Below are 24,620 nucleotides of genomic sequence, written 5' to 3' on the forward strand. Positions count from 1 at the left end.
AGGTGTTTGTTTACCTCGCTTACGTAATGAATGTTTTTCGACTCTTGGCTCGTAATCATTGGCCATGGCGTCGGCTAGAGCATTTTTACTCTATAAAAATTAAAACTATCAGGTTTAGGTTATTGATAATGCTGACAAAATTTGTGTGGGGTTGTAAAATATACATATGTCAACTTTCAGCTACATCCGATGCTTTGACAAGGAGCAAAGTCCAAAAAACCGTGTTACAGAGACCCTGAATCTCATAGTAGAGGCCCTTAAATATTCGGCAGTGGCTGCAGGGAGCATTGTCTCTCCTGATATGGCCTAGTTTTGTAACTCTATATTTGTATTCTATTATTTTGCTATTATTTTTTCTTTTGCTACTCGCTCTCACCTACCTGCCTCGCTTGTAATCCCTGCCTTTCTGCCTTATGTTCCGGTCTGGATTGCTCATCAACCCACTCTTGGACATGTACATAGTTCATAGTTAGTATTTGTTTTTTGTGTTCATTACCTATTGTTTTTCCCAGGATAGCATGGATTTGGTCATATTTGGTACTTTTTACCATTTGTAACTTGCTATTCTTACATTGGTCATTAAAACATAATTTCAAGAAAATTTTTATTTTCCTTATATATTTATAAAATTTTGTGGTTTACCAAGCTTGTATGGCCAATTCTCTGCTACTATTTCACCGGCCGACACAGGTCGAACCCAGAAAAGGGATTTTGACGAAGGAAAAATCTATTTCTGGGGGGACCTGTATCACCCGGTGAACCCATCCCTCTCTTTTCCTTGTCCCCCACCCTTTAGCTGGCCCAAGCTTGGGTGCGTATTCCAGGAATGAAGGTTTCGGGCAGAGGTAGTAGTAGTAGCAAGCGGAAGGTAGACGTCATAACGGCACCTCTATAGAGAGGGATTTTGAGAGGAGACTTCTAATTGGCAAAGTATCTGTCGTAGTGGCTTCCACTCGCCCTTGTGCTATACCGACACCCTATAGGGGTGAGCGAGCTGTCTTCCCCCCAGAAATAGATTTTTCCTTCGTCAAAATCCCTTTATTATGAGGTATTCATTGGAACTGCATTTATAGGGGATTAAGCCATTAAAGGGAATATACAGCTCTGGCACATTTCATTTTTTTTAAATGAGGGTGTGTTAGTGCATGCAAAGAGTGTGGTCTCAATCTGGGGTCAGAAGGTACCCAAGGTTTGAGTGAGATCAGCAGAAGCTTGCGGTTGGTAACGAGAAGGGAGAGAAATAGATGCTTTCCCAATTCATTCCTTTTCTCTCTTTCTCTTGTCTTTCACTGCACCAGTGACTCAGAAATCAGATTAGCTGGGCGAGGATAACCTTGACCATGAGAGTAGAAAGGGTGCTTTTTTCCCCGTAGAGTGCAGGAAACACTTACTTTGAAAATATTTGTGTTGGGATTTCTATATATTCTTTTTAGTCAGTGATCTGTGAAAGAAACTTTGGAAATATTGTTGGTATTCTAATGTTATTGAGGTCGGGTTGAATCCTGAATACTAATGGTTTCTCTAAGAGAGACAAAATGGCGGAAGGAGACAATAAGAATCACACTTTGTTGCATAAAGTCACTAATGCTGCAATGGGGATTCGCCCTTTTTGGGGTATTGTCGATGGCGTTCTTTCTCAGCCAGTGCAGATTTTTATTGAAGGATTTATTTTTTAAATGCCAAGGGAATTAAAAGTGATGCAAAGGCATCCACAGAGGCAAAATCCCTGTTGGATTTCAATAAAGGGGACTTAGCACATCGCTGTGATAGTTTTTAGTATGCAAAATGCCGGTCATGGACCGAACTACAAGCATTTCTGAGGACAGCCTATAGAAGAAAGGAACACAGGAATATGGTGAGACACCTGAGAGGTTTCTACAAGATTAGAAAAGGTCAGAAGACCATGGTTTGAGCATAGCTCTCAGCTTTTTGATGCGGCAGGAGAATGGATACAGAAACGGAAAAATTCCACATCGGTAAATAGTAATATCTCCCTTCATAACTTGTACAGACAGTTGATGGAGTAATCGCTTCTCCCATCACATATCATTCTTGTCAATGGTTTGTTCCTCTCCTATTTTTTTAATGTTCTGGGTATCTGTTTCCATTGGTTTTATTATTATTTTATGAGAAAAAGGGTATATTATAATTTTTTGGTTTATGTTCTTTCCTTGGGTCTCCCATCTTTAGTTTAATTAATTTAGTATCCCTAATAATAGTAAGTTTTTTGTTGGTCTTGGGTGGCATTCTTTCTAAAGGCCTTTGTTTTTTAGCTTCTAATTCATCATAAATTTCTTCTAATATTTTTGTGGTACTTGTATTACTTTCTTGACCTTCCATTTCTCTTAATATGTCAAATGAATTTAAACAAATAATGTATACGTTTCTTGGTTCTTTGCTATAGCATTAGGTTCTTCTTACAAAGTAGTTATTTTTCCTTGAGATTTATCTATTAGGATTTTGTTACTCTTAACCATTTCCATTTTCATTTACCATAATTGTTTCATCTTATTATAGTAGTAGTGGGAACATACATTCTTACTTTTAATTCTAACTTGGGTTCTTTTATAGGCATTCTGTGTTGTATATAAAATACATACACTCCTTAGTTCTTGCATGGTGATTTTGCCCCCAGTTCACACATTTTGGTTCACCACATCACTGTGTGATATGTTTGTCAGATCCACTATACATAGATACAGATGTATTATGGCAATTTTTCCCTGTATGTCCATACTTACTACAGTTTTGGCACTGTAGTGGTTCTGGAATATACAGTCTCAGTTCTCTGCTTTGGGCCATGATTTTGATTTTTGAGGGTAAATCTTGGCCTTCGAATTTTATCTTTATTTTTTTCAACATTTTTCCATTAGTACTACGTCTACTGGCTATGTTGTATATTTTGCAATCTTGTATATTGTTGTACCTTTTTGAAGGGAATCCAACAATATATCGGGGAGTACTATGGTACCCTGTACACTGTACATATTGTTATGTTTTTATATGTACCTTTATATTAACCATATTCCTTATTAAGTAATTTTCCTGGTCTTTTATTTGTCTGAACGACATTTCAGTAGCTGAATGTCGATTCAGCAGGAAGTTTTCAAATTTCAATGCTGATATTTTCTTCTCTGTTTCTAAGGCAGGAATCTTGACCAACTTCCTCTTCCAAAGAGAGTGTCAAAGTGAGTCAAGGTTGGATCAAGATTCTGGCTTTTTTTGGTTTGCTTTGTACTGGAGCATAGGGTTCCAGTGTAATTGCACTGGAATGCTTCTTGGAATTTTCTAAGCAAAGGCCATCAGAGGAGGAGGAGGTTCCAGCAGTCCGGGGTACTTCAATCTTTAAAACTACTAGACATAAAGATTGAAGTGTAAAAAATAAATAAACAAACCTGAAAACCTTAAAAATATATCATAAGCCTTTCATAGAGTTTATTCCTCTACTAATGGCATAAGTGAGAACACTCCCAAATGTCCGCGTCCCTGCCCAACCCCACGGGGGGATGGCACAACATGATTAGAGTGGCCCAAGTGTAAGTCAAAACCACTCGATAGGACGGAGAGTATTACAAGAATACACAATCATCACCACCCTACTATATTATGGCAAACCAGACAGAATGCTGAGAGTCCTGTCCCCAGAACCAGACCTCCCTGGAATCCGTGGTCCAGCCCTTCAGAATAGTTCCACCTGATATCTCTCAGGTCTGAACATTACCAGGCAGTAGATGGTCCCGCCACAGTTCCCACTACATATTTAGCTCCAGATATAAAGAGGAAGTAAAGCTTGAGAGAACAGAGATAAGAATGCTGAGGTGGATTATGGGAATATCACTGCTTGAGAGATTAGAAAATGATGAAATAAGAAGGGCAGGTTTAGTAAAGATTACAGAGGTGATAAGAAAGGCATGATTGAGATGGTATGGGCATGTGTTGAGGATGGATGATAAGGAGGGAGTGAAGAAGGCTTAGGAGGAACCTGTTAAATGAAGAAGATCGAGAGGAAGATAGAGAATTAGATAGTGAGATAAAGTGATGGAAGATATGGAAAGACTAGGTTTGGTGGAGGATGATGCCTTTGATAGAAAGCTGTGGAGAAGGCACATCAGGCAACCTACTCCTTAATGTAGGGATAATGGTGGGAAAGAAGAAGATAAACCCAATCTCAGCTATGCTATCTTTTCCTATTTGTCAGGTCCAATAAATTTTACAAAGTGGAAAACTTCACAAAATTAGTGAAAAGAAATACATTATAATATATGAGACTCTGAGAATCAAACTTGGGAACAAATTCCTGGGGTTCAAGAGCCCACCATCATGCCAAGGTGGTCCCACAATGGGGGGGAATGCCATCAACAACCATCCTACTGGAGTTGGTAAATGAAGCAAGCCTTATTCCATTCTCACTGTACTAACCTTATGGGCACTGTCTTCCAATTGCTGGGCACAATAGTACATCTACTTTGTGTCCAATCTTAGCATTATAGTCACCCAGTACTAATATCACGGTACGTATTACCAGCATCATATAAACAATAACAGTACTACATATATCGCTGTGCAAAAAATCTTTTGTCCACAAGGGGGTACATAATATGATTATGAAACACCAACCTCACATTTCACAAAATACCAAAGCTGTAAAGGGCAGGATATGCTGTATGTGGAAAGGAAAATACCTCAGGTAATACCATACTTTGGTATTACCTGAGGTAATACCATAATATATCAAGTGGGTAAATCAGAAGACAACACTTGATATATTATGGTATTACCTCAGGTAATACCATAATATATCAAGTGGGTAAATCAGAAGACAACAGAAAGAAAATATCCCAGAGACAGCACATGCAATGCACATTGAAAATCTGCATGACACCGTGAAGGTAAAAGTGAAACGAGGTCCAACAGCCAATGGAAAGAGGGAATGAGTACCGTACACAGTCATTACCTTGAAATTATGTATAAATCTAGTAAAAAACTGGTCTAACATTTTAAAAACAAGAAAGTTGCCTAGAAAGAAATCATCATAAGGAAAATGTTTAAATATCATAGGATTGTATTAACTAAGGGAAAATATAACAAAAGCTACGTTTGAGGAAAAGTACCTTATGTTATATTCATCAGTGAAGTTACAAAATACACTCTCTTTTTTTCTACTACAATATTCAATAATATGTACGCCTTTTTTAATGAACTGACACTGATCCTACCTTATGCTCTCCATACCTCAAAATTCAACAGAAAACAACTATGCACTAGGTATGAAGGTGAATTTATCTATATTAAACGAAATAGATTACCTAAAAAGTGTACAAATTAAATACTTACATTCCTCCAAGCCATAATGATAAAAAAAATGTGAAATAAATGATTCTCTTGAACATGTTTTCGGGGCAACGTCCTATTTACCACTTATCTGCAAGAGATTAAGAGAAAGGCTTATAAAAACAGATATTACAACTTGTTTCATAATAGTACATACAACTAATTTACCATTTATATTAGATACAGTATATAGCCATAATCTGGGTAAAAGATACGCAAATATACATTTTCATAATGAAAATATTTTCATAATAAAAGGTTTTATATATAACCAGTAATTCATAGCTATTGGTTTCACTTGTTCAACAGTTAAAATTTTGAAATTTGTGGGTCGCGCTAGAATGTTTTGGGGTGAATGACTTGCCCCTGCCCACTTTTGGGGAAAAAGAGAGGTACAATTTAGCAAAGCACTTCAATTTGTTTATGCCCTAATTTCCATTGAGAGGGGAGGAGGAAGGGCTACGATCATGTAATTACTGAGTAAGTTTATTTAAAAGCCTTTTATTATTATGAAAATATTTTTTACAAGTAACTTACCCAGTAATTATATGGCTGATTCCCACATTATTAGAGGTGGGATACATGGCCATATCTACTCCAAAACATTATTAATTGTAATTACCTGGAGAATAGTGGAATTTGCTAATATTGATACAATGATTGTTGTCTTCATACCTAATAAGAGAGCAGCACAAGTAAATGCTGCCTTTGTCTAGCACTCATCCTATTGTGCAGAGGCGAGGTATTATGGCCTAGATGCGACTACTACTTTAGTGGGTGCATTTACAGTTATGGATCAATTCCTATAGCCTGCAAAGGATACAAGATGCCCCTAGCCATGGCACAGTAGTACCAGAAAATGCAACCAGAATACAAACAGTCATCAATACCACCACATGAAATGTTAAAAGAACCATTACCTAACCATCAAAAGGACTGGAGGGTACTCCATGTACATAATACTCCCAGACTCCCTTAGAACTTGACATCTTATGCAAGTTGAAGAGATAATAGGAAGGAATATGATCCTAAATTTCCTCCCCAACACCACACCATATGCATAAAAAGAACCCAAGATACTGCATTCGTCATAAACTGTTTCTACATCCCTGAAGCAATGTGTAGCGAATACCAACTTCACCTCCAAAAGGTCAATTGTAAGATAATAGTAAGGGAAAAGTTTCTTTTGTATGCCAATGCTGTTCCAGTTGGCTTTTGAATAAAATTGTAGGGCTCTCATTTGAAGCCTGCCTAGGGAGACAAATTGCTCCATGGATGACAAGGTGCCCAGGTGGCTCATCCACTTGTTGGCAGAGCATTCACTGAGAGTTAAGGTCTCATTCACCTTCTTCAGGCAGGACTATTTTTGGGGGGACTGGGAGAGCCCAAAAAGCACAATAGTATCCTCATCGCTAGATATTGAATCTCCTTAGAAGGAGTGAGCAGTGATTTCTGCACATTTATGAGAAGGCCCAACTCCTGTGCCAAAAGGAGAGTTCTTCGTAGGTCCTCCTCACACAGTTCTCTCAAGCTGGACCGCAGGAGCCAATCATCAAAGTAAAAGGATACCTATTTTGATTCCCATCAGATGAAGCCACTTTATGAGGGGAGCAAGGACTCTGGTAAATACCTTTGGGGGCGGTCAAAAACCCAAACCACAGGGCATGGAACTGAAACACTTTGCCCTTGAAAACAAACCTGAGATACTTTCTCGAGTCCAGGTGGGTCGGGACAGGAAAGTATGTGTCCTACATATCTACTGAATTCATCCAATCTCCCTGGTGAATGGATGCTAGAACTGTTTGGTTTGTTTCCATTTTGAATTTTGTCCTTTGGATAAAAACATTCAAAGAGCTGACATTTAGCACAGGCCTCCAGTCTCCTGACGACCTGGGAATCAAAAACAGCCTTTTGTAGAACCCTAGGGAATACATGTCCTATACTGTCTCTATAACCTCTTTCTCGACGAAAGAAGCAACTTGATGTGATAGGGCTGCAAACCTCTCTGAGCCTGGCAAGTAAGCTGTCAATGAGACAGGTGTGTTGTTGAAAGGAGGCTTCTGAATGAAGGGTATGCTGTAACCTTCCTTCAGGACATTTATAATGCAGGGTCTGCACCCCTCTTTCCCCAACGCTCCCAAAGGAGGAGTCTTGCCCCTGCCTGTGTATGGAAGACATTGTCCTAATTTTTTACATGAAGATCTACAGAAGAACTTCTTAATGCTGTGTGGCATAATCTATAGTTCCCCCTCTGTCTGTTGCTCTGAAAGGGATGAGTTCGAAGAGGTTCTGCTGACCAAGTACCAAACCCACATGAATCCTTTGGCCATCTAGAAGATTGGGACAGCAGATCCTGTGTACTTTTCTTCTGAAGATCAGAAGCTTTGCCCAGAACTGTTTCTTGTGGAAACAATCCAAAGGAGAGAAAAGTAATGCTGATCTTTACGCAGGAGTTGTGCCCTTGGACATAAATGAGCACCAAAGCTCTCTCTTCTTTAATATAGGGAAGACAATTCTTGGCAACTAATCCTGATACCCCTATCAATACAGGAAAGGACTCCCAACCCGTCAGTGGAGAAATTCTGTAGTAACAGCGAGCAGTCTTTTATTTTCCGAGCCTGAGCACCCACTGACTAGTCCAAAAAGCTCATTACTTCAAACACCTTAAATATATTTTCAATGAAATGAGCTAACTCTAAAGTAGAAAACATAATCTTAGCTGAATTGAAAACTGACCTTTGATTGATTGATTGATTTGTTAGTTCTTACTGGCGTCGCAATGACGAGGTTATTGACGCCATATCATTAAAAGGAATTACAAGGTCATTGACGCCATATCATTAAAAGGAATTACAAAGGAAAAAGTCAATTACAAAGCTACAAATATGTTTATATAAAATCTGTCAGAGAACTACAAAGAACCCAAAAACATACCCGTACAGCTGGCATGAGATCGGCAAACCTCATACCCACATGGTTGTTGGAGAACGGCTGAACAACCCAGTTCCAGACAGCGTACCATCTGTAAGTTGGAATTGATACATGAGTATCGTCAAAATAGTTCCGCCGGAGACAAATTCGGCGGTATATGTACATTTAGGGTAGTTCTACTAAACTAGCTAAGGGAAATATCAACTCTAAAGTAAGATTTCCTTAACATTAACTCTCTGAGTGTCTCCGCCTGCTCCAGAATCCATAATCTTGTTATCGCAATAGCTATGACGGCGGAGTTGGCCTGATACGAGCAGAACAGGAAACAAGGTAAAACCTAAGCCTGAGTCTGAGTGCACCGGAGTAGAGTAGCAATTCCAAGTCAATTGGAAACGCATTCTCTAAGCCAAGTTCCACCCCCACCGGAGTGGGGAGCAGCGATCACACCAGAGAATACGGAAAAACATAGCGGCGGGAACAGCGGTACTAAGAACTACGGCGTATAACATTCTGGCGAATGTGATGGTAGACCACCCCTCGCCCGAATAACACAGGCCCGGAGAATACCAACAGAGACTACATAACCTTCTAAACCTTAACCTCCTCCGGCTAATCCCCCGGAGCAGTGCTCGACGCTCTAGCTGTTGTTCCCCAGTAGGGTTACTAGGACAGCGAGCTAACGAAGCACCACCGGACCAAGTCCAGAACGGGAGGAAGAGCCCGAAGGAGAAAGGTAAACTAGTAATCACCTGCCAACAGCGACCAGTCAGGTGATTACCACCCTCCGAGAAGCCATAAATAGCCTACAACTAAAGGGGGCAGAAGACAGCAGGCCAACTGACACCCTACAGGAGGTAATAGCCAAGGCTATACTAACAAAATATAGATAACAAATTATTGTTAGTACCGACGAATAAGGCAAGCCCAACTCTGATCCTAGCCTAACCTTCCAAAGTCGGATATCCTGATCTGGTCAGGTAGCCTAGGATGGCGCCTACTAGTTCGTCATGCAAGAGGACACTCTAGAGCCTAAACTAACCCTCCAAAATCAAATATATCAACCTGGTCAGGTAAGAAAAGCCTAGCACCTACATTACATAACAAGAGAGGAACTCTCTAGTAAAGGATCACCCTCCAAAACTAAATTGTAAGTCTGGTCAGGTTAGCCAGGACTAGTACCAACTAGGGTAGCAAGAAGTACTCTCAATCGCCTAGCCTACCTTCCAAAACCTAGCCTAGATCTGGTAGGGTAGGCTAGGATAAGTAAAATTGATGCTCAAGGATAGGTAAATATTCGTGTAGGACTCCAAACCTCATCTAAATACAATTAGCAATATAATATTATAATATTATAATCAAATAAATAATATCACCTACACTACATGCATGAACATCGCGAATAATTGAGAATTTCATTCCATCTCAAAACGAAAAATGGCGTACCGCTAGGCTAGCCTAGGTTGCCTCAAACACAATACTCGCACATGATGTAGGAAATAAATTTATCATCGCACTCTCGTGAGGGAACCAAATCGCTCCTGAAGGACTGATGAAAAAGAGGGAAACCCCCTAATAGGCTAATAAATGTAAAGGTTCAACCCGTGATACACCAACCTATCGAAACCCATCAGGAGCGAAATGGTAAAATTTCACGACAACAGTAACATATACTGTGATGTGCAAGAGGGTAACAAAAATTTTATATACCGCAATAAAAACTTGAGGAGACCAAGTACGCTGTCAACAATACATTTTAAATGGCCGACTCCAGAGACAAAACGCTCGCTCTCAAGCAACGCTCATATAAACAACATCATATCTGATGCACAGTTGCAGAAACGCGTTCAAAGTCAAGAAACTTAGTATGATATTGTCATGATACAATAAAGTTTGTTCATACTTACCAAGTCCGACAGAATTTCAAAACTCCCAGCACACGCAGTGGGCGGCCAGGTGGTTAGTACCCATTCCCGCCGCTGGGAGGCAGATATCAGGAACCATTCCCATTTTCTATTCAGATTTTTCATACCACTGTCCCCTGAGGGGAGGTGGGTGGGTACTTAATTTTATATATCTACCAGGTAAGTATGAACAAACTTTATTGTATCATGACAATATCATTTTGTTCATGAAACTTACCTGACAGATATATATATATAGCTGAATCCCACCATTGGAGGTGGAAAGAGACAGAATAGAAGGATTTTTGGAAACAAATTACATGCAGATGATTGACATATCGGTTCCTTACCTGTTAGCATAGCTGACTTCGTCATTACTGTCACCCAAGTCTGCTTCTGCTTTACTAGAGTCTCCAGCAAGGTAGTGACCTATATAGCTGGTGAGTTCTAGATGATCTGTCAACGGGAGCGTGACCACAATGCGACTAGACCATATTGACCATACTGTCAGGGCAACGAAGCTAAAAACCACCACCTGACCTAACCTATCAAAGTTAGTCCCATAACTTCTAGGCTAAAGAAAGGGAAAGCGCCTCAAGCGACCAACCCTTCAACAGTAAACCAACAACAACATTAAAAGCACACCTATCCCTTTTCTATAGGATAGGATTCGTGCTGCTTCCTGCCCCCAATAATATTTCTCCTGCAGATACTGTAATGGTCCTGGGAAGGCTGGAGCGACCTCGCAGTTTCTCATATGCCGTCTTCACATCCCGCAGGTAGTGCGAAGCGAACACAGAGTTGCTTCGCCAAAATGTAGCACTTAGGATATCGCTGAGTGCCATATTCTTTTGAAACGCCATTGAGGTTGCGACAGCTCTCACCTCACGGGCTTTTACTTTCAAAAGTTTCAGATCACCATCTGGACAGGACGCATGGGCCTCCCTGATGGTGCTTCGTAAAAAGAATGCCAGTGCGTTTTTTGACATTGGAAAGTCTGGTCTCTTAACAGAACACCACAGATTTTCCGAAGGACCCTGACAGTCTTTAGTTTTTTCCAAATAAAACTTGAGAGCCCTGACAGGGCACAGGACTCTCTCTGGCTCTCGTCCAATGATCTCTGCTAACCCCTTGATCTCAAAGGTCTTTGGCCAGGGGTTAGATGGATTTTCGTTCTTCGCTAAGAAGGAAGGGCTCAGGGAGCACACTGCATTGTGTCCCCTGAAGCCCACATGTCTATTTATTGCTTGAATTTCACTAACCCTCTTCACTGTGGCAAGAGCGGTTAGGAAAATCGCCTTTCTTGTAACGTCTTTCAACGAGGCAGCATGCAGAGGTTCAAATGGACTTGACATTAGGAACTTCAGAGCTACGTCCAGGTTCCATGATGGGACCTTAGGCTGCGGTACTTTCGATGTTTCAAAGGACCTCAAAAGATCGTGAAGGTCTTTATTGTTTGTCAGGTGTAACCCTCTGTGACGGAAGGCAGCTGACAACACACTTTTATATCCCTTGATCGAGGGCACCGCAAGTCTGTCCACATTTCTCAGATGCAGGAGAAAATCAGCGATCTGGCTCACAGAGGTCGTGGAGGAGGAAATACCTTTCTTCCTACACCACTTCCTGAAGACAGCCCACTTAGATTGATAAACTGCTCGAGAAGAAGCTCTTCTAGCGTTGGCAATAGCTTCTGCCACCGGTCTTGAAAAACCTCTCGCTCTAGCCAACTTTTGGATAGTCTGAACGCAGTCAGACTCAGAGCAGAGAGGTTTCCGTGGTACCTCTCGAAGTGGGGCTGGCTGAGAAGATCGGCTCTCTCTGGAAGGGTTCTTGGGAAGTCTACTAGGAAAGACATGACCTCTGTGAACCAGTCGCTTGAAGGCCAAAACGGGGCAATTAGTGTCATTCTCGCTCCCAGAGACGCCGCAAACTTCCTGATTACCTCTCCTAGCATCTATTGCTATCGCTCCCGGGTCGAGAACCGGCGAGCAATAAATAGGAAGCCTCTTCGTTTTTGAGGTTGCAAAGAGGTCCACTAGCGGGCGTCCCCATATTTTCCATAACTCTTGGCAGACCTCTAGGTGGAGAGTCCATTCCGTGGCAAGCAGTTGATGTTGGCGGCTTAGAAGATCTGCCCGGACATTTTGCACTCCCGAAACGAACCTCGTCAGGATTACTATGTTCCAAGCTTTCGCCCATAGGAGGATTTCTCTTGCTATCTCGAACAGGGACCGAGAGTGTGTCCCCCCCTGTTTTTTTATATATGCGAGAGCTGTGGTGTTGTCCGAGTTGATCTGGACAACTCGGCCCACCACTCGTTCCTCGAAGAATTGGAGAGCTAACCGATAGCTTCCAACTCTTTTAGGTTTATGTGCCAGGACCTCTGTTCCCCTCTCCAGAGGCCTGACCCTTCCTCCTTGCCTAGTGTTGCTCCCCAACTCGCCATGGATGCGTCTGAGAACAACACTAGGTCGGGGCTCAAAAGGCTGAGGGACAGTCCTTCTGACAGTTTGACTGGATCTTCAGATGATCCTTGACCGATTGGGAAATTATCAATGTCATGTCTAGATCTTGCTTGTCTTTCCAGTTTTCTGCTAGAAAAAACTGGAGTGGCCTGAGGTGCAACCTCCCCAGGGAAACAAACTTCTCCAGCGAGGAAATGGTTTCCAGCAGACTCATCCATTCCTTCGCCGAGCATGTTTCCTTCCCTAAGAAAGCTGACACTTTTTCTAAACATTTCTGCTGATGTTCCCTGGATGGAAAAGCTTGAAAAGCCACTGAATCCATCTGAATCCCCAGATACACGATGGACTGCGTGGGGATCAGATGGGACTTTTCGTAATTGACTATTAGGCCTAGGGCCTTCGTCAGCTGTAACGTCATTTGAAGGTCCTCCAGACACCTTGACTCCGAAGACGATCTGATTAGCCAGTCGTCCAGGTAAAGCAAGACCCTTATTTTTGATAGGTGAAGCCATTTCGCCACATTTCGCATGAGGAGAGTGAATACCATCGGCGCCGTACTTAGTCCAAAGCATAGAGCCCTGAACTGGAAGACCTGTCCCTTCAAGACGAACCTCAGGAACTTTCTTGATTGAGGATGAATCGGGACGTGGAAGTACGTACGCGTCTTGGAGATCCAATGACACCATCCAGTCTCCTGGTCTTAAAGCCCCTAGTACAGACTGGGACGTTTCCATCCTGAACTTTTCTTTTCTCACGAAAAGGTTCAGCCTGCTGACATCTAGGACAGGCCTCCATCCCCCACACTGCTTCGGAACCAGGAATAACCTGTTGTAGAAGCCTGGGGAATCTAATGTTAGGACTTCTTCTACGGCTCTCTTCTCTAACATCTGATCTAAAAGGTCGAGCAATATCTGTTGCTTCTCCGGCTGGTATGAGGGCGACAGGTCTATAGGCTTCGTGCTCAATGGAGGAGCAGAGAGGAAAGGGATCTTGTACCTTCTCTCGATTATATCGAGGGACCAGATGTCCGACCCTATAATTCTCCACGCATGAGCAAAAAATGCGAGTCTCGCTCCGACAGGTGCTTGAAGGGCAGAAATGTCAATTTTTTCCCTTGGTTTTTGAGGAGACCTTGCCTCTAGAGAACCCCCTTCCTCGAGGAAAAGCTCTCGAGGAAGGAGCTCCACGAAAGGGCTTAAACTTCTTCTTGGGGGCTTGTGGGGCTGAGGTAGAAGCCTGGGCTGTAGGACGTCTGGAAGACTGTGTCAAGAGGTCCTGCGTCGCCTTTTCCTGCAGGTTAACTGACAGATCTTTTATCATGGACTGCAGGAAAAGATGTGTCGAAAAAGGGGCGAACAACAATTCTGCCTTCTGTGCAGGAGACACTGATTTCGCTGCAAAACTGCAGTACAGAGCTCTCTTCTTTAGGAGTCCAGTAGCGAAATGGGATGTCAGTTCATCAGAGCTATCCCTTACTGCCCTATCCATACATGCTAACACGCTGGATAATTCTTCCAATGAAATCGAGTCTGGACTTTTGGATTGTAAGTCCAGGGCCCCCAAGCACCAATCCAGGAAGTTAAATACTTCTAAGGTCCTAAAGATCCCTTTCAGATGATGATCCATTTCTGACATGGTCCAGGAAACTTTTGCTGATGAAAGGTACGACCTCCTCGGAGCGTCAACCAAGCTAGCGAAATCGCCTTGGGAGGAAGACGGAGCTTTCAATCCCACTTCTTCTCCCGTTTTGTACCAGATTCCTGCTCTCCTGCTTAGTCTCGATGGAGGAAGAGCAAAGGAAGCGTTGCCTTTTCTCTTCCTGGAGTCCATCCAATCTTGGATTCTATTAAATGCTCTCTTCGCAGAGAGCGAAGTGGCCATTTTAACGAAGTCATGTGCTTTCCTGGTCTTCGATGAGGCCAACTGCGAAGGCGGAGAGCAAGGAACCGGCGCCTGAAACTTATCCGGGAACAAGTTTTTCAGAAGGTGAGTCAACGTCTTATAATCAGAGGAGGATGACGTTGTTGGCTCTTCATCGTCCGCAGGACACGAATCACTAGACGATTCTCTTTCTTCTCTAGCAGCAGCGTCCTTCAAAGACCGTGATGTTATTAATCCTTGAGGCCCTGTTCGCAAGAGGGTGCCTCTGTCTGAAGTAGGGTTAGAAGTAGCAATCCGTTTCTGTTTCACCGCTAACTTCGACACTTTAAGATCTTGGAAGGTAACATCCTGCGGAACATCATGACGCTTCGGACTTATATACTCTTCCAAGCATCCTCCCGAGCGTCCTGGAGAGCGTCCTGATGCATAGGACGCCGAGCGTCCTGCGAAGCGTCTTCACGAGCGTCCTGGGGAGCGCTTCGATGAGCAGGACGTCGAATGTCGTTGGAAGCTTCCTCAAAAGCGTCCTGATTAACGTCACGAAAAGCAGGACGTCAAGTTTCATTAACATTATCTTCCTTAACGACTAGATGTGCAGGACGTTGAGCGTGCATAAAATGTCGTGCGTATTCAGAGACGTCCTTATGAGGCTCTTGATCTTGACGTGCACGAGTGGAAAACTTCGAACGATGATCGTCAGTCGGAGATTTCTGGACGTTCACGACCTCTTGACAAAGACGCCGGCCGCCTGTGCGACAACTCACGTCTTTGTCATACTCGTCTCTCCTAGACGCTCTCTCAAAAGGAACGCTTTCACGTTCTCGAATGAGTCGGCTGCTAGAAGGTGACGAAGAGGCTGAAGAACGAGGAGAAGGATCCGGGGACTGCCTGGTTCTCTTGACAGGCAGCCACCAGTCCTTCCTCCGCCGACAGGGTTCTGTCTCTCTCTTTGCAAAATAGGACGCCAACTGCTTTTGCATATCCATCAGTATCTCCCTTGAGGGAGAAAATTCTTGATCAGGAGAAGGACTAATCCTGTGAGAGGAAGACGGGCGAGGGGATGCCCTCTCCTTCGTCTCAGGGGCAAATTTAGAGCGACTTGGGTGCTCAAAAGCGTCCTCCTCCGATGAAGTCTTGGTCCTTTTCTGTGATGGGAAGGCTTCAAAATATTCAGGTGACGAATGAAAAGAAGGTTGAGAAGAAGGACGTGAAGCGTCCTCTTCTCTAAAACCTCTCTTAAGAGGGCGACAAGGACGACGGCCGCCTGTGCGACGTCTTGCGCCCTTGCCGCTCTCCTCGCGAGAGGCTCTCCGAGAGCTCCAGCCCCGGTGAGGGGAGGACGCCTCGGAGGATGAGAAACATTCTTTAAGGATTCGTGCCCGCGCACGATCCTTGGCAGCCTGGGAAGCGTCCACAAGTTCTGCCGAAGGGACGTCAGACCGGTTTTTAGTTCCCGTAACCCTCCTTCGGCTTTCGACTTGCCCACTCCCTAAGTCCTGGGAGTCCGAAAGAGGTCTAGGCCTGGAGGCATTATGGGACCGATCTGACGCCCCCTCCACAACACTAGATGCACCAACACTTTCATTACACTTCAACACATCCGATTGTAGCGCGAGCACTTTTGACTCCAGGGCACGAATCGACTCCATGATCGTAGAGAGCACGTTTCCTTCTGTAAACACCTCCTGATTGCCCGAAGGCAACACTACAGGGTTAGGCGATACAATATTACCCTGACTTCTATTCATAGAAGCACTCCTGGAGGAAGACCTCCTGATTCTATCACGCTCAAGCTTGCTTATATAAGAATCATATGCCTTCCACTCAAGATCTGTTAATTCCTCACACTCGATGCATCTATCGTTCAACAAACATACATGACCTCGACATTTCGTGCACACAGAGTGAGGGTCTACCGAAGCTTTCGGTAGCCTCACCTAACATTCTTGCACACCACACACCCTGAACTATAGAACTATCCAGACATCTTATTAAAGAAAAGTCAAAGCCAAAATCCAAATCAAACCACTATCGCGTATGCCAAGCCAACAATCCAGTCCAAAAAACCAAAAGTCAATCAGGATACTCAAGGCAAAAATGAAGTTTTCAAAATTCTAGGCGGAGGTATTGGAAACAGGTGTTTACACTACCGGCGACAGAGAAAAATCTGAATAGAAAATGAAAATGGTTCCTGATATCCGCCTCCCAGCGGCGGGAATGGGTACTAACCACCTGGCCACCCACTGCGTGTGCCGGGAGTTTTGAAATTCTGTCGGACTTCGGAGAATACAGCTATATATACAGTGGTACCTCGAGATACGAAATTAATCCGTTCCGAGGCGGTCTTCGTATCATGAGGTTTTCGTATCTTGGAACATATTTTACACGTAAAATGGCTAATCCATTCCAACCCCTCCAAAAACACCCCAGTAAATTATATTGCCAGGCCTAAAACACATGTTCTAGGGTTACAACGCCGATCCGACGGAAGAAATATGACTCCAAAAAGGCAAAATACTGTACATACTTGAGTAATATTCAACTGCATGTAAGTTCACCCCATTTTACTGCATATATTAGGACTTTAGCATATGTCCCTTAGCAATGAGCCTAGCCTATGTAGCAGTTGCTACTGTAGCCTAGTCTATGATTCTGACATCTAAACCTAAGAGCTAAAAGCTTAGAATATGCCAATAACATGTATAAATAATCAGTATGTACTCATTTCAAATAATTATTAATTAATCATTAACTATAATACACAAACAAACAAAAAACAAACCTTCCAATCGATTGTTTACATTCAGCTCTTACCCGTCTTACGAGTATCGAACAAGTGCCAAGCAATCATTTTTCCTAGCACAGAGTAAGCCATAAATTGTCATTAGTATCTCTCTTCAACTAATGAAACTACCAAAAAGTATAATAATAAACCAATTCATTTGCTATTCTTTAGTTCTATCTTTACCTAATGGAGATAGTACCGAGTTACTGACAGCTATAATGAAACATACGTATACGTAACATAATAAAACAGAAGAAGAATTCTAAAAAATACGTAATATTTGTTGGCAGTCTGATTTATTTCATATTTTATGATATCTAATTCACAATTTTTTTATTAAATGTATTGCATGTACTCATTTCAAATAATTATTAAGTAACCATTAACTATAATAAACAAACAAAAAAACAAAAAAGGCTTCCAAACGTCTGTTTACATCCAGCACTTACGAGTATCGCAACTATTCGACCCAATGAGCAATCGCTTTACCACAGTAAGCCAAAATTTTAAATTTTTCATTCTCTCTCTTTCAAACTACTGAAACTAACCAAACAGTATAATAACCATGGAATTTTTATTCTAAAATTAATATTAATAATACTTACCTGTATAATTTATCTAGCCCTAAATCCCCAAAAACCGCACCAAAATTTACCACATTGGCAACCCTGTTACCTCCTATTCTGTCTGCCAGTTGGCAACACTGTCGTTGACAGATACAAAAACCTTCCCTCAAATCAGTTGTGATAGGCAGATCGTAGGGGTAGGTGGGTGGGACTAGATAAATTATACAGGTAAGTATTTATTAATATTAATTTTAGAATAAAATTCCATATTAATAAACATTACCTTAATATATTTATCTAGCCCGATTAACCACATTGAAAAGGAGGAGGGAATAATGAATACAATTTCCCCTTCGGACAGAATAGGAGAAAACAAAGAAAGAAATATATATCATAGGCAATCAAAACTCAACCCAAGGTCTGAGATACTAACAACTCAAAGTCTCCTACCATAATGCCACCAAACTGCGGTAGCACAGGACAAGGAGTAAGTGCATAGTCAGTCCGTCTGTACTAAAGTCAGGTGACCGACCAGGTGACCAGTCAGACGAATTGCGGACAGCAAGGCTTGCACCCTGAAGACTATCAGCACTATTCTTTCCCAAAGGATGAGTGTCTGGACTGTCTGGGCGATTCAAAGCTAAGCAAACCTTGGGGGTGTATCAACGCAACCCGACGTCGCCAGCAACGAATCGGCTCATGAGCAACTCCTAACTCGAGCTTTCTGGTGCCAAGAGAAAGGAGCACGGAGCAAAAAGGCGATTCAGTCCCGAAGGACGAATGCCTGACAGTCCAACCTAGTCTCATGTTACACGATCATCAGGGGTGTATCAACGCAACCGACTTCGTCAACAAGAAACTCAGGGCTACTAAATGTCGCCTGATCTCGCACGAGTGTCTGACTCCGAGAAAACAGGTGAGACAAAAAGTTGATGGTGAGCGAGTCACCAGAGACAGCAGACATCCATCGACTAATTCCCTGTCCAGGACAGTGAAGAAGCAGGAGTCGTCAGGACAAGCGAACCAGTGGCTAGTCCTAGGTCAGCATCGACTCTGGGAGAAGCGTAGTCGCCAGTGCTCCCCGACAACCCAGTGGCTGGAACCATTTCACACTGACAATGGAAGCAGCATGAGTTGCCAAGCAGTAAGTCCTTGTCATCAACAACACCTAAATACCAAACTGCCTAATTCCCATTATAACTACGTCAAAAACTGCCATGGGTTATAATACAAAAACAAAAAATATATACAACAAAACAAAATTAATGAATAATATACAGGTAGCAACCAACGTAAAACAGGAAGACTACCTAATTCTCCTGTCTGACGACCTGTCCTTTTTTTTGCCATCACCAACGGGCCCAAAGAACGAAGGTCGCCTAGAACTAGAGTAATATCCCTCAAGTAAAAGAGGCAAAAACAGAATTAGAACGCCAAGTCGCCGCCTCAAGCACCTTGGCGACTGAGACGTTCTTCATAAAAGCTACTGATGTAGCAACTGCTCTAATACTGTGTGCTCTCGGCGTCTGGTCTTCCCCAGCAGCCGAACCACCAGTTTTAACGATCAGATCTCTGAGAAAAAAGGATACACCATTCTTTGAAATAGGTCTCTTGACATTTCGGGGTGAAACAAACAGATGACGGGGACGACCCTGAATGTCCTTCGTGCGGCGTAAATAACATGAGAGCGCCCTAACAGGGCAAAGAACTAATTCCTCATTTAAATTACCAACAAAGTTGACCAGCGACTTCAGTACGAAAGACCTGGGAATGGGATTATCAGACGATTCAGTCTTTGCGACAAATTCAGGAAGGTATGACAAAATCATGTCTTGTCCAGATCTGGCAACCAGAAAAAAAGAGTGCTTGCAGTTCACCCACCCTCTTGGCTGTAGCCAGTGAGACAAGGAAGAGTGTCTTAGAAGAGAGGTCCCTAAATTTGGCAGAATTCAGAGGCTCAAACGGAGGGAACCTTAAGGCTTGAAGGACTTTGTTAACGTCCCATGTCGGAGGCGAACCACTGCGGCCTGGGTCGAGATAGGGAAAAAAGATCGAAGTAAATCTCTAATGACATAAGATGAAGAGATCTCAGGGAGCCTTGCCTTAAAAACATAGGAAAGCATAGATCTATAACCCTTAATGCACGAAGGTGACAGGGCCCTGTCATGATGTAAATGAACTAAAAACTCTGCTACTTTCGGTAAGGAAGGTCTAGAAATTGAATGTCCTTGAGACTTACAACCAACGTCTTGTAAACCGACCATTTAGCCTTGATAATTTACTCTGGTTGATGCCGTCTGGCAAACGAGCCAACTGTCGCGCCACTCTGGAGGAGAACCCTTCGTGCTTGGAGAACCTCTGACAGTCTCCAGGCATGAAGATGAAGCATGTGGAGCCTCTGATGGAACCGATGAAAATGGGGTTGTTTGAGAAGATCTGTCTCTCTGGCAGGCGAATGGGGGTTTCCACCAGTGCTTCCAGAAGGTCGGGAAACCACTCCTTCTGTGGCCAGAAGGGGGCGATCAAGGTGAGATCCAGACGCTTGGTTGCCCTCACTTTGTTGAGGACTGACCTCACCAGAGAGAACGGAGGAAAAGCATAGGCTTGAAGTCCCTCCCAGTCCTGCAAAAGAGAGTCTGTCCCGGCACTCTGAGGAGTCTGGTAAGGGGCGAAGAATATCTGGCACCGAAAATTCAGTTGGTGGTGGCAAACAGATCGACTGTGACAGGCCATTTCTTCCTGAGGCTGTCGAAGACTTCCTGGCAAAGTGTCCACTCCGACCCTTGAACTTCGTTCGGTCTCGACAAGGCGTCTGCTAAGACGTTGTGATGGCCCAGGATAACTGAGGGACCTAACGTAATCCCCCTGTCTTCTGCCCAACACAGGATTGATCGGGCTTCTTGAGTGAGAAGATCCGACTGTGTGCCGCCTTGGTTTCTCAAGTATGAGACTGCTGTGGTGTTATCGACAAAGATCGTGACAACCGACTCCAACAGTTATTCCTGAAATGAAAGAAGGCCTAGGTACACTGCTCTCAGTTCCCTCCAATTTATTGACATGATCCTCTCCTCCTCTAACCAAAGGCCCGAAGCGGCTTCGGAGCCCAGGTGTGCGCCCAACCTTGATCCGAGGCGTCTGACCAAAACATTAGGTCCGGAGGAACCGAAAGAAGAGATGTCCCTGACTTGAGGCGGTGAACTTGCTTCCATCCACCAACGGAGATCCTTCCGACATTGTGGAGAAGAGGCGACTATCGTGTCCTCGGACACGAAATCCCATGACTGGCGAAGTGTCGACTGAAGGGACCTCATTCTGAGACGACCTCCGGGAACCAGTTGGATGAGGGATGACAAATGGCCCAGGAGAGACCTCCAAAGAGAAACTGGCTGCGTTACGGAGGACAAAAATTCTTCGATCAGACTCAGAAGCTTGTCTATCCGTTTCTGAGCGGGAGAAGCCCTCAAAATCTGGGAATTCAAAAGAATCCCCAGATAAGTCATGATCTGGCAAGGGATTAGATTGGACTTGTCGAAGTTGACACGAATGCCCAACTCGACACAAAGAGACAGAACTATCTCCCTCGACCGGAGACATTTCTCTAGAGATTCGGCCTGGACTAGCCAATCGTCCAGATACCGAAGCATCCTTACATTTAACTGATGCAGAATAGCTGAAACAGATTAGATTAGATTATAAAATTTTTGGCACATAGCCAAGCGCCGGAGCCGAGGGGCCATTCAGCGCATATATATCTTAAGAATAAAAAAAGTCAGTCACACAAACAAACACACACACAACCGATCTAACATACAAATCATTCATTCATAAAAACCAAAAAAAGAAGCCTAAAATAATTAAAAGAAAACTACATTTCGTAAAAAAGACCAATATTTTTTTAAAATGTCATAATTTGCTCTGCCCGAGCACCTTCACCCTCCTAAAATATCGGCAAGAGACTTATTTGCCAGCAAACAAGCTCTACGTTTGGTTTCAAAATGAGGGCACTCCACCAAAATATGCACCACAGTCAAATCCACATGACAGGTGGAACAGCGAGGAACCTGCCTATCCGCTCCACTCGTCATTAGATACCCGTGGGTATATTTAGTGTGGCCAATACGCAATCTAGCTAAAACTATCTCAGACCTTCTATCCATCCGGCTATGAGGCCAAGGATGAACAGTAGGCCTAATCGACTTTAATTTAAGATTATTATCTAAAGTAGACCAGTGGGCCTGCCACTGGTCTCTACAATAAAATCGAATGGTACTTTTAAAATCACAAACGGGAGGGCGCCCATGTTGGAAATGTGCCTAAGCCTAGTTGCAGCCTTAGCAGCAGCGTCGGCTCGCTCATTCCCAACAATTCCAACATGGGACGGAGCCCAACAAAACCTAACAGAAAATCCTCTTCTATTAATTAAAAGATAAAACCAATCTTGTACTTCTTGCACTAGAGGGTGGCAAGAGACAAGGCTTTTAAGAGAAGATAAAACACTCAAAGAGTCTGTAAAAATGGTAAAAACCTTGTTAGTACAAGAACTATAAAAAATATATTTAAGAGCAGTCAAAACTGCCAGCAGTTCAGCTGTAAAAACAGAAAAATTAGATGGAAGCTTCTTTTTAATAATGTTATCACTAGTCACTACAGAGCAACCAACACCATCAGAACCCTTCGAGCCATCAGTATATATATGATGAGAATCACCATGTTCAGAAGCATGATCCAAGAAACTTGCCCTCAACTGATCACCAGAACTGTTGCTCCTGCTTTCCCTAATTGGGCAGATTTCTATGTGTGGCCTATTCCAAGGAGGAAACTTTGAGGGCGAAATTTCAGCTACTGCAGGGGGTAGTAATCCCACCTCCCTGGCAGAGCTGGCTAGTCGAACTTCAAGCGCTTTGGGCAGTCTAGGTCTATTTGGGGCTCTATCAGATGGTTCTCTAACGTACTTATAGTTGGGGTTCAGCTTTGACGTAAGTACTCTTGATATGACTCTCAAGCCCAATTCCTCCCTACGGATACATAATGGGGGAAAACCTGACTCAACATATAGGCTTTCTACTGGTGAAGGTTTTTGTTCTATAGGCTCCCGTACAAATACGTAAAGCCATATTATGGACAACATCTAATTTCTGCAGTGTTGTCTTGCACGCACAACCATAAACTTGGCAACCATAATCATTTTGCTTAGGCATAACACCTGGTACATCTCAAAGGTAATTCGATCTGCCCCCCAGTTAAAATTAGATACAACTTTAAGAATATTAAGTCGAAGTTTCACGTTACATACAACTTCATTAACATGTTGAGGTAAAAGTTATTTCTTATCAAATGTAACACCTAGATACTTAATGCTATCTTCATAAGGTAAAATCGAATCGTTTAAAAACAACGTAGGGATCTCTTCCACTCTTCTTAATCGACAAAATCGTATAGCTTTGGTTTTTTCTGGTGAAAATTTGAACCCTTTAGCACTGGCCCATGATGTTGAAGCATTAATAGCAGTCTGGATCATTTGACAAGCTTCAACAGCTGTGGACTTACTACAGATTATTGCATAATCATCAGCAAAGGCCAGACCATGCACCCCGACAGGAACTTGTTCTAGTAGACCGTTGACAGCTACATTAAAGAGTGTTGGACTAAGAACGCTTCCCTGAGGTAACCCTTCTTCCTGAGGGAAAGCAGAAGAAAATGTAAGAGCCCACTCTTACTTTCAGGTAACGTTCTGACAAAAAAATCTTTCAGACAATAGAATAAATTACCCACAACACCCCACTCTACAAGTTGCAAAAGGATACCCCTCGCCAGGTCGTGTCGTAGGCTTTTTCTAGGTCAAAGAACACTGCAACAGTCTGGTTTTGCACAGCAAAAGCATTCTGTATCTCCCGAGTAAGGAACATCAAAGGGTCAGAAGTACTTCTATTTTTCCTAAAGCCAACTGCCGATTAGATAAAAGATTCTTTGAATCCAAATACCACACAAGTCGAGCATGACCATCCTCTCATAAATCTTGCTAACACAACTGGTTAGAGCAATTGCCTATAGTTCTTAGGAAGGAAGGAATCTTTAAAGGTTTTAAAACAGGTACAATAATCGATATCTTCCAAGACTCTGGTGAAGTTCCTGAAAGCCAAAACTGTTTAAAATGTCTAAAAGAAATTGTTTTGTACTTCTAGGCAAATTAAAAATCATTGAGTACAGTATATCATCTTCCCCCAGGAGATGTTGGGGAAGATAACGAGATTGCATGATCTTAATTCTTCATGTGAAAGGGAGATTATACGACTCTGAATTTAAACTTACAGCAGGAAAAACAAACCGTGGTACCATCCCCTATATTCCTGAAAGCGGAGAGTAATGTAGGGCACTAGATATATTGGAGAAATGCCTACCAAAGGTTTCTGCAACTTTCTCCAGAATCAGATATGAAGAACCATCAATTTCAAATAGGCAGGGAGATGAAAATTTCCCTTGCAGCTTTCGGATTCTGTTCCAGACAAACGACATAGGGGAATCATATTTTAATTCACTTATATAATCTGATAAACGCTTCCCTCTTTGCCTGCTTAAATATTTTCTTTTGCTTAGCAAGAGCTCTTTTATAGATAATTTGATTTACCAAGCAAGGATATCTACGATATCTCTTGTAGCAAGTTCTAGTTATCTTTCGGCTCAAGGCGCATGCATCACACCACCAAGGTACTAGAGGACGACGAGGCTTTACCAGAAGTTCGAGGAATAGACAGCATGGCAC

At 42.9% G+C, this 24,620-nt stretch overlaps 1 protein-coding gene across 5 annotated transcripts in view; it reads right to left on the bottom strand.

Moving 5' to 3' along the window:
* LOC135196196 (lysophosphatidylserine lipase ABHD12-like) overlaps window positions 1-24,620 on the bottom strand; it is a 400,246-nt gene that overhangs the window by 312,451 nt on the left and 63,175 nt on the right. For all 5 annotated transcript variants that reach the window (XR_010310343.1, XM_064222798.1, XM_064222796.1 and 2 more), the window contains exon 2: window positions 5,335-5,422. Coding sequence is in view for 4 of the 5 variants with exons in the window: in XM_064222798.1 (XP_064078868.1) it covers window positions 5,335-5,390 (56 nt within the window). In the remaining variant the exon portion in view is untranslated. The remainder of the gene's footprint in view (window positions 1-5,334; window positions 5,423-24,620) is intronic.

Source organism: Macrobrachium nipponense, chromosome 17 (assembly GCF_015104395.2).
Source record: "Macrobrachium nipponense isolate FS-2020 chromosome 17, ASM1510439v2, whole genome shotgun sequence".
NCBI lineage: Eukaryota > Metazoa > Arthropoda > Malacostraca > Decapoda > Palaemonidae > Macrobrachium > Macrobrachium nipponense.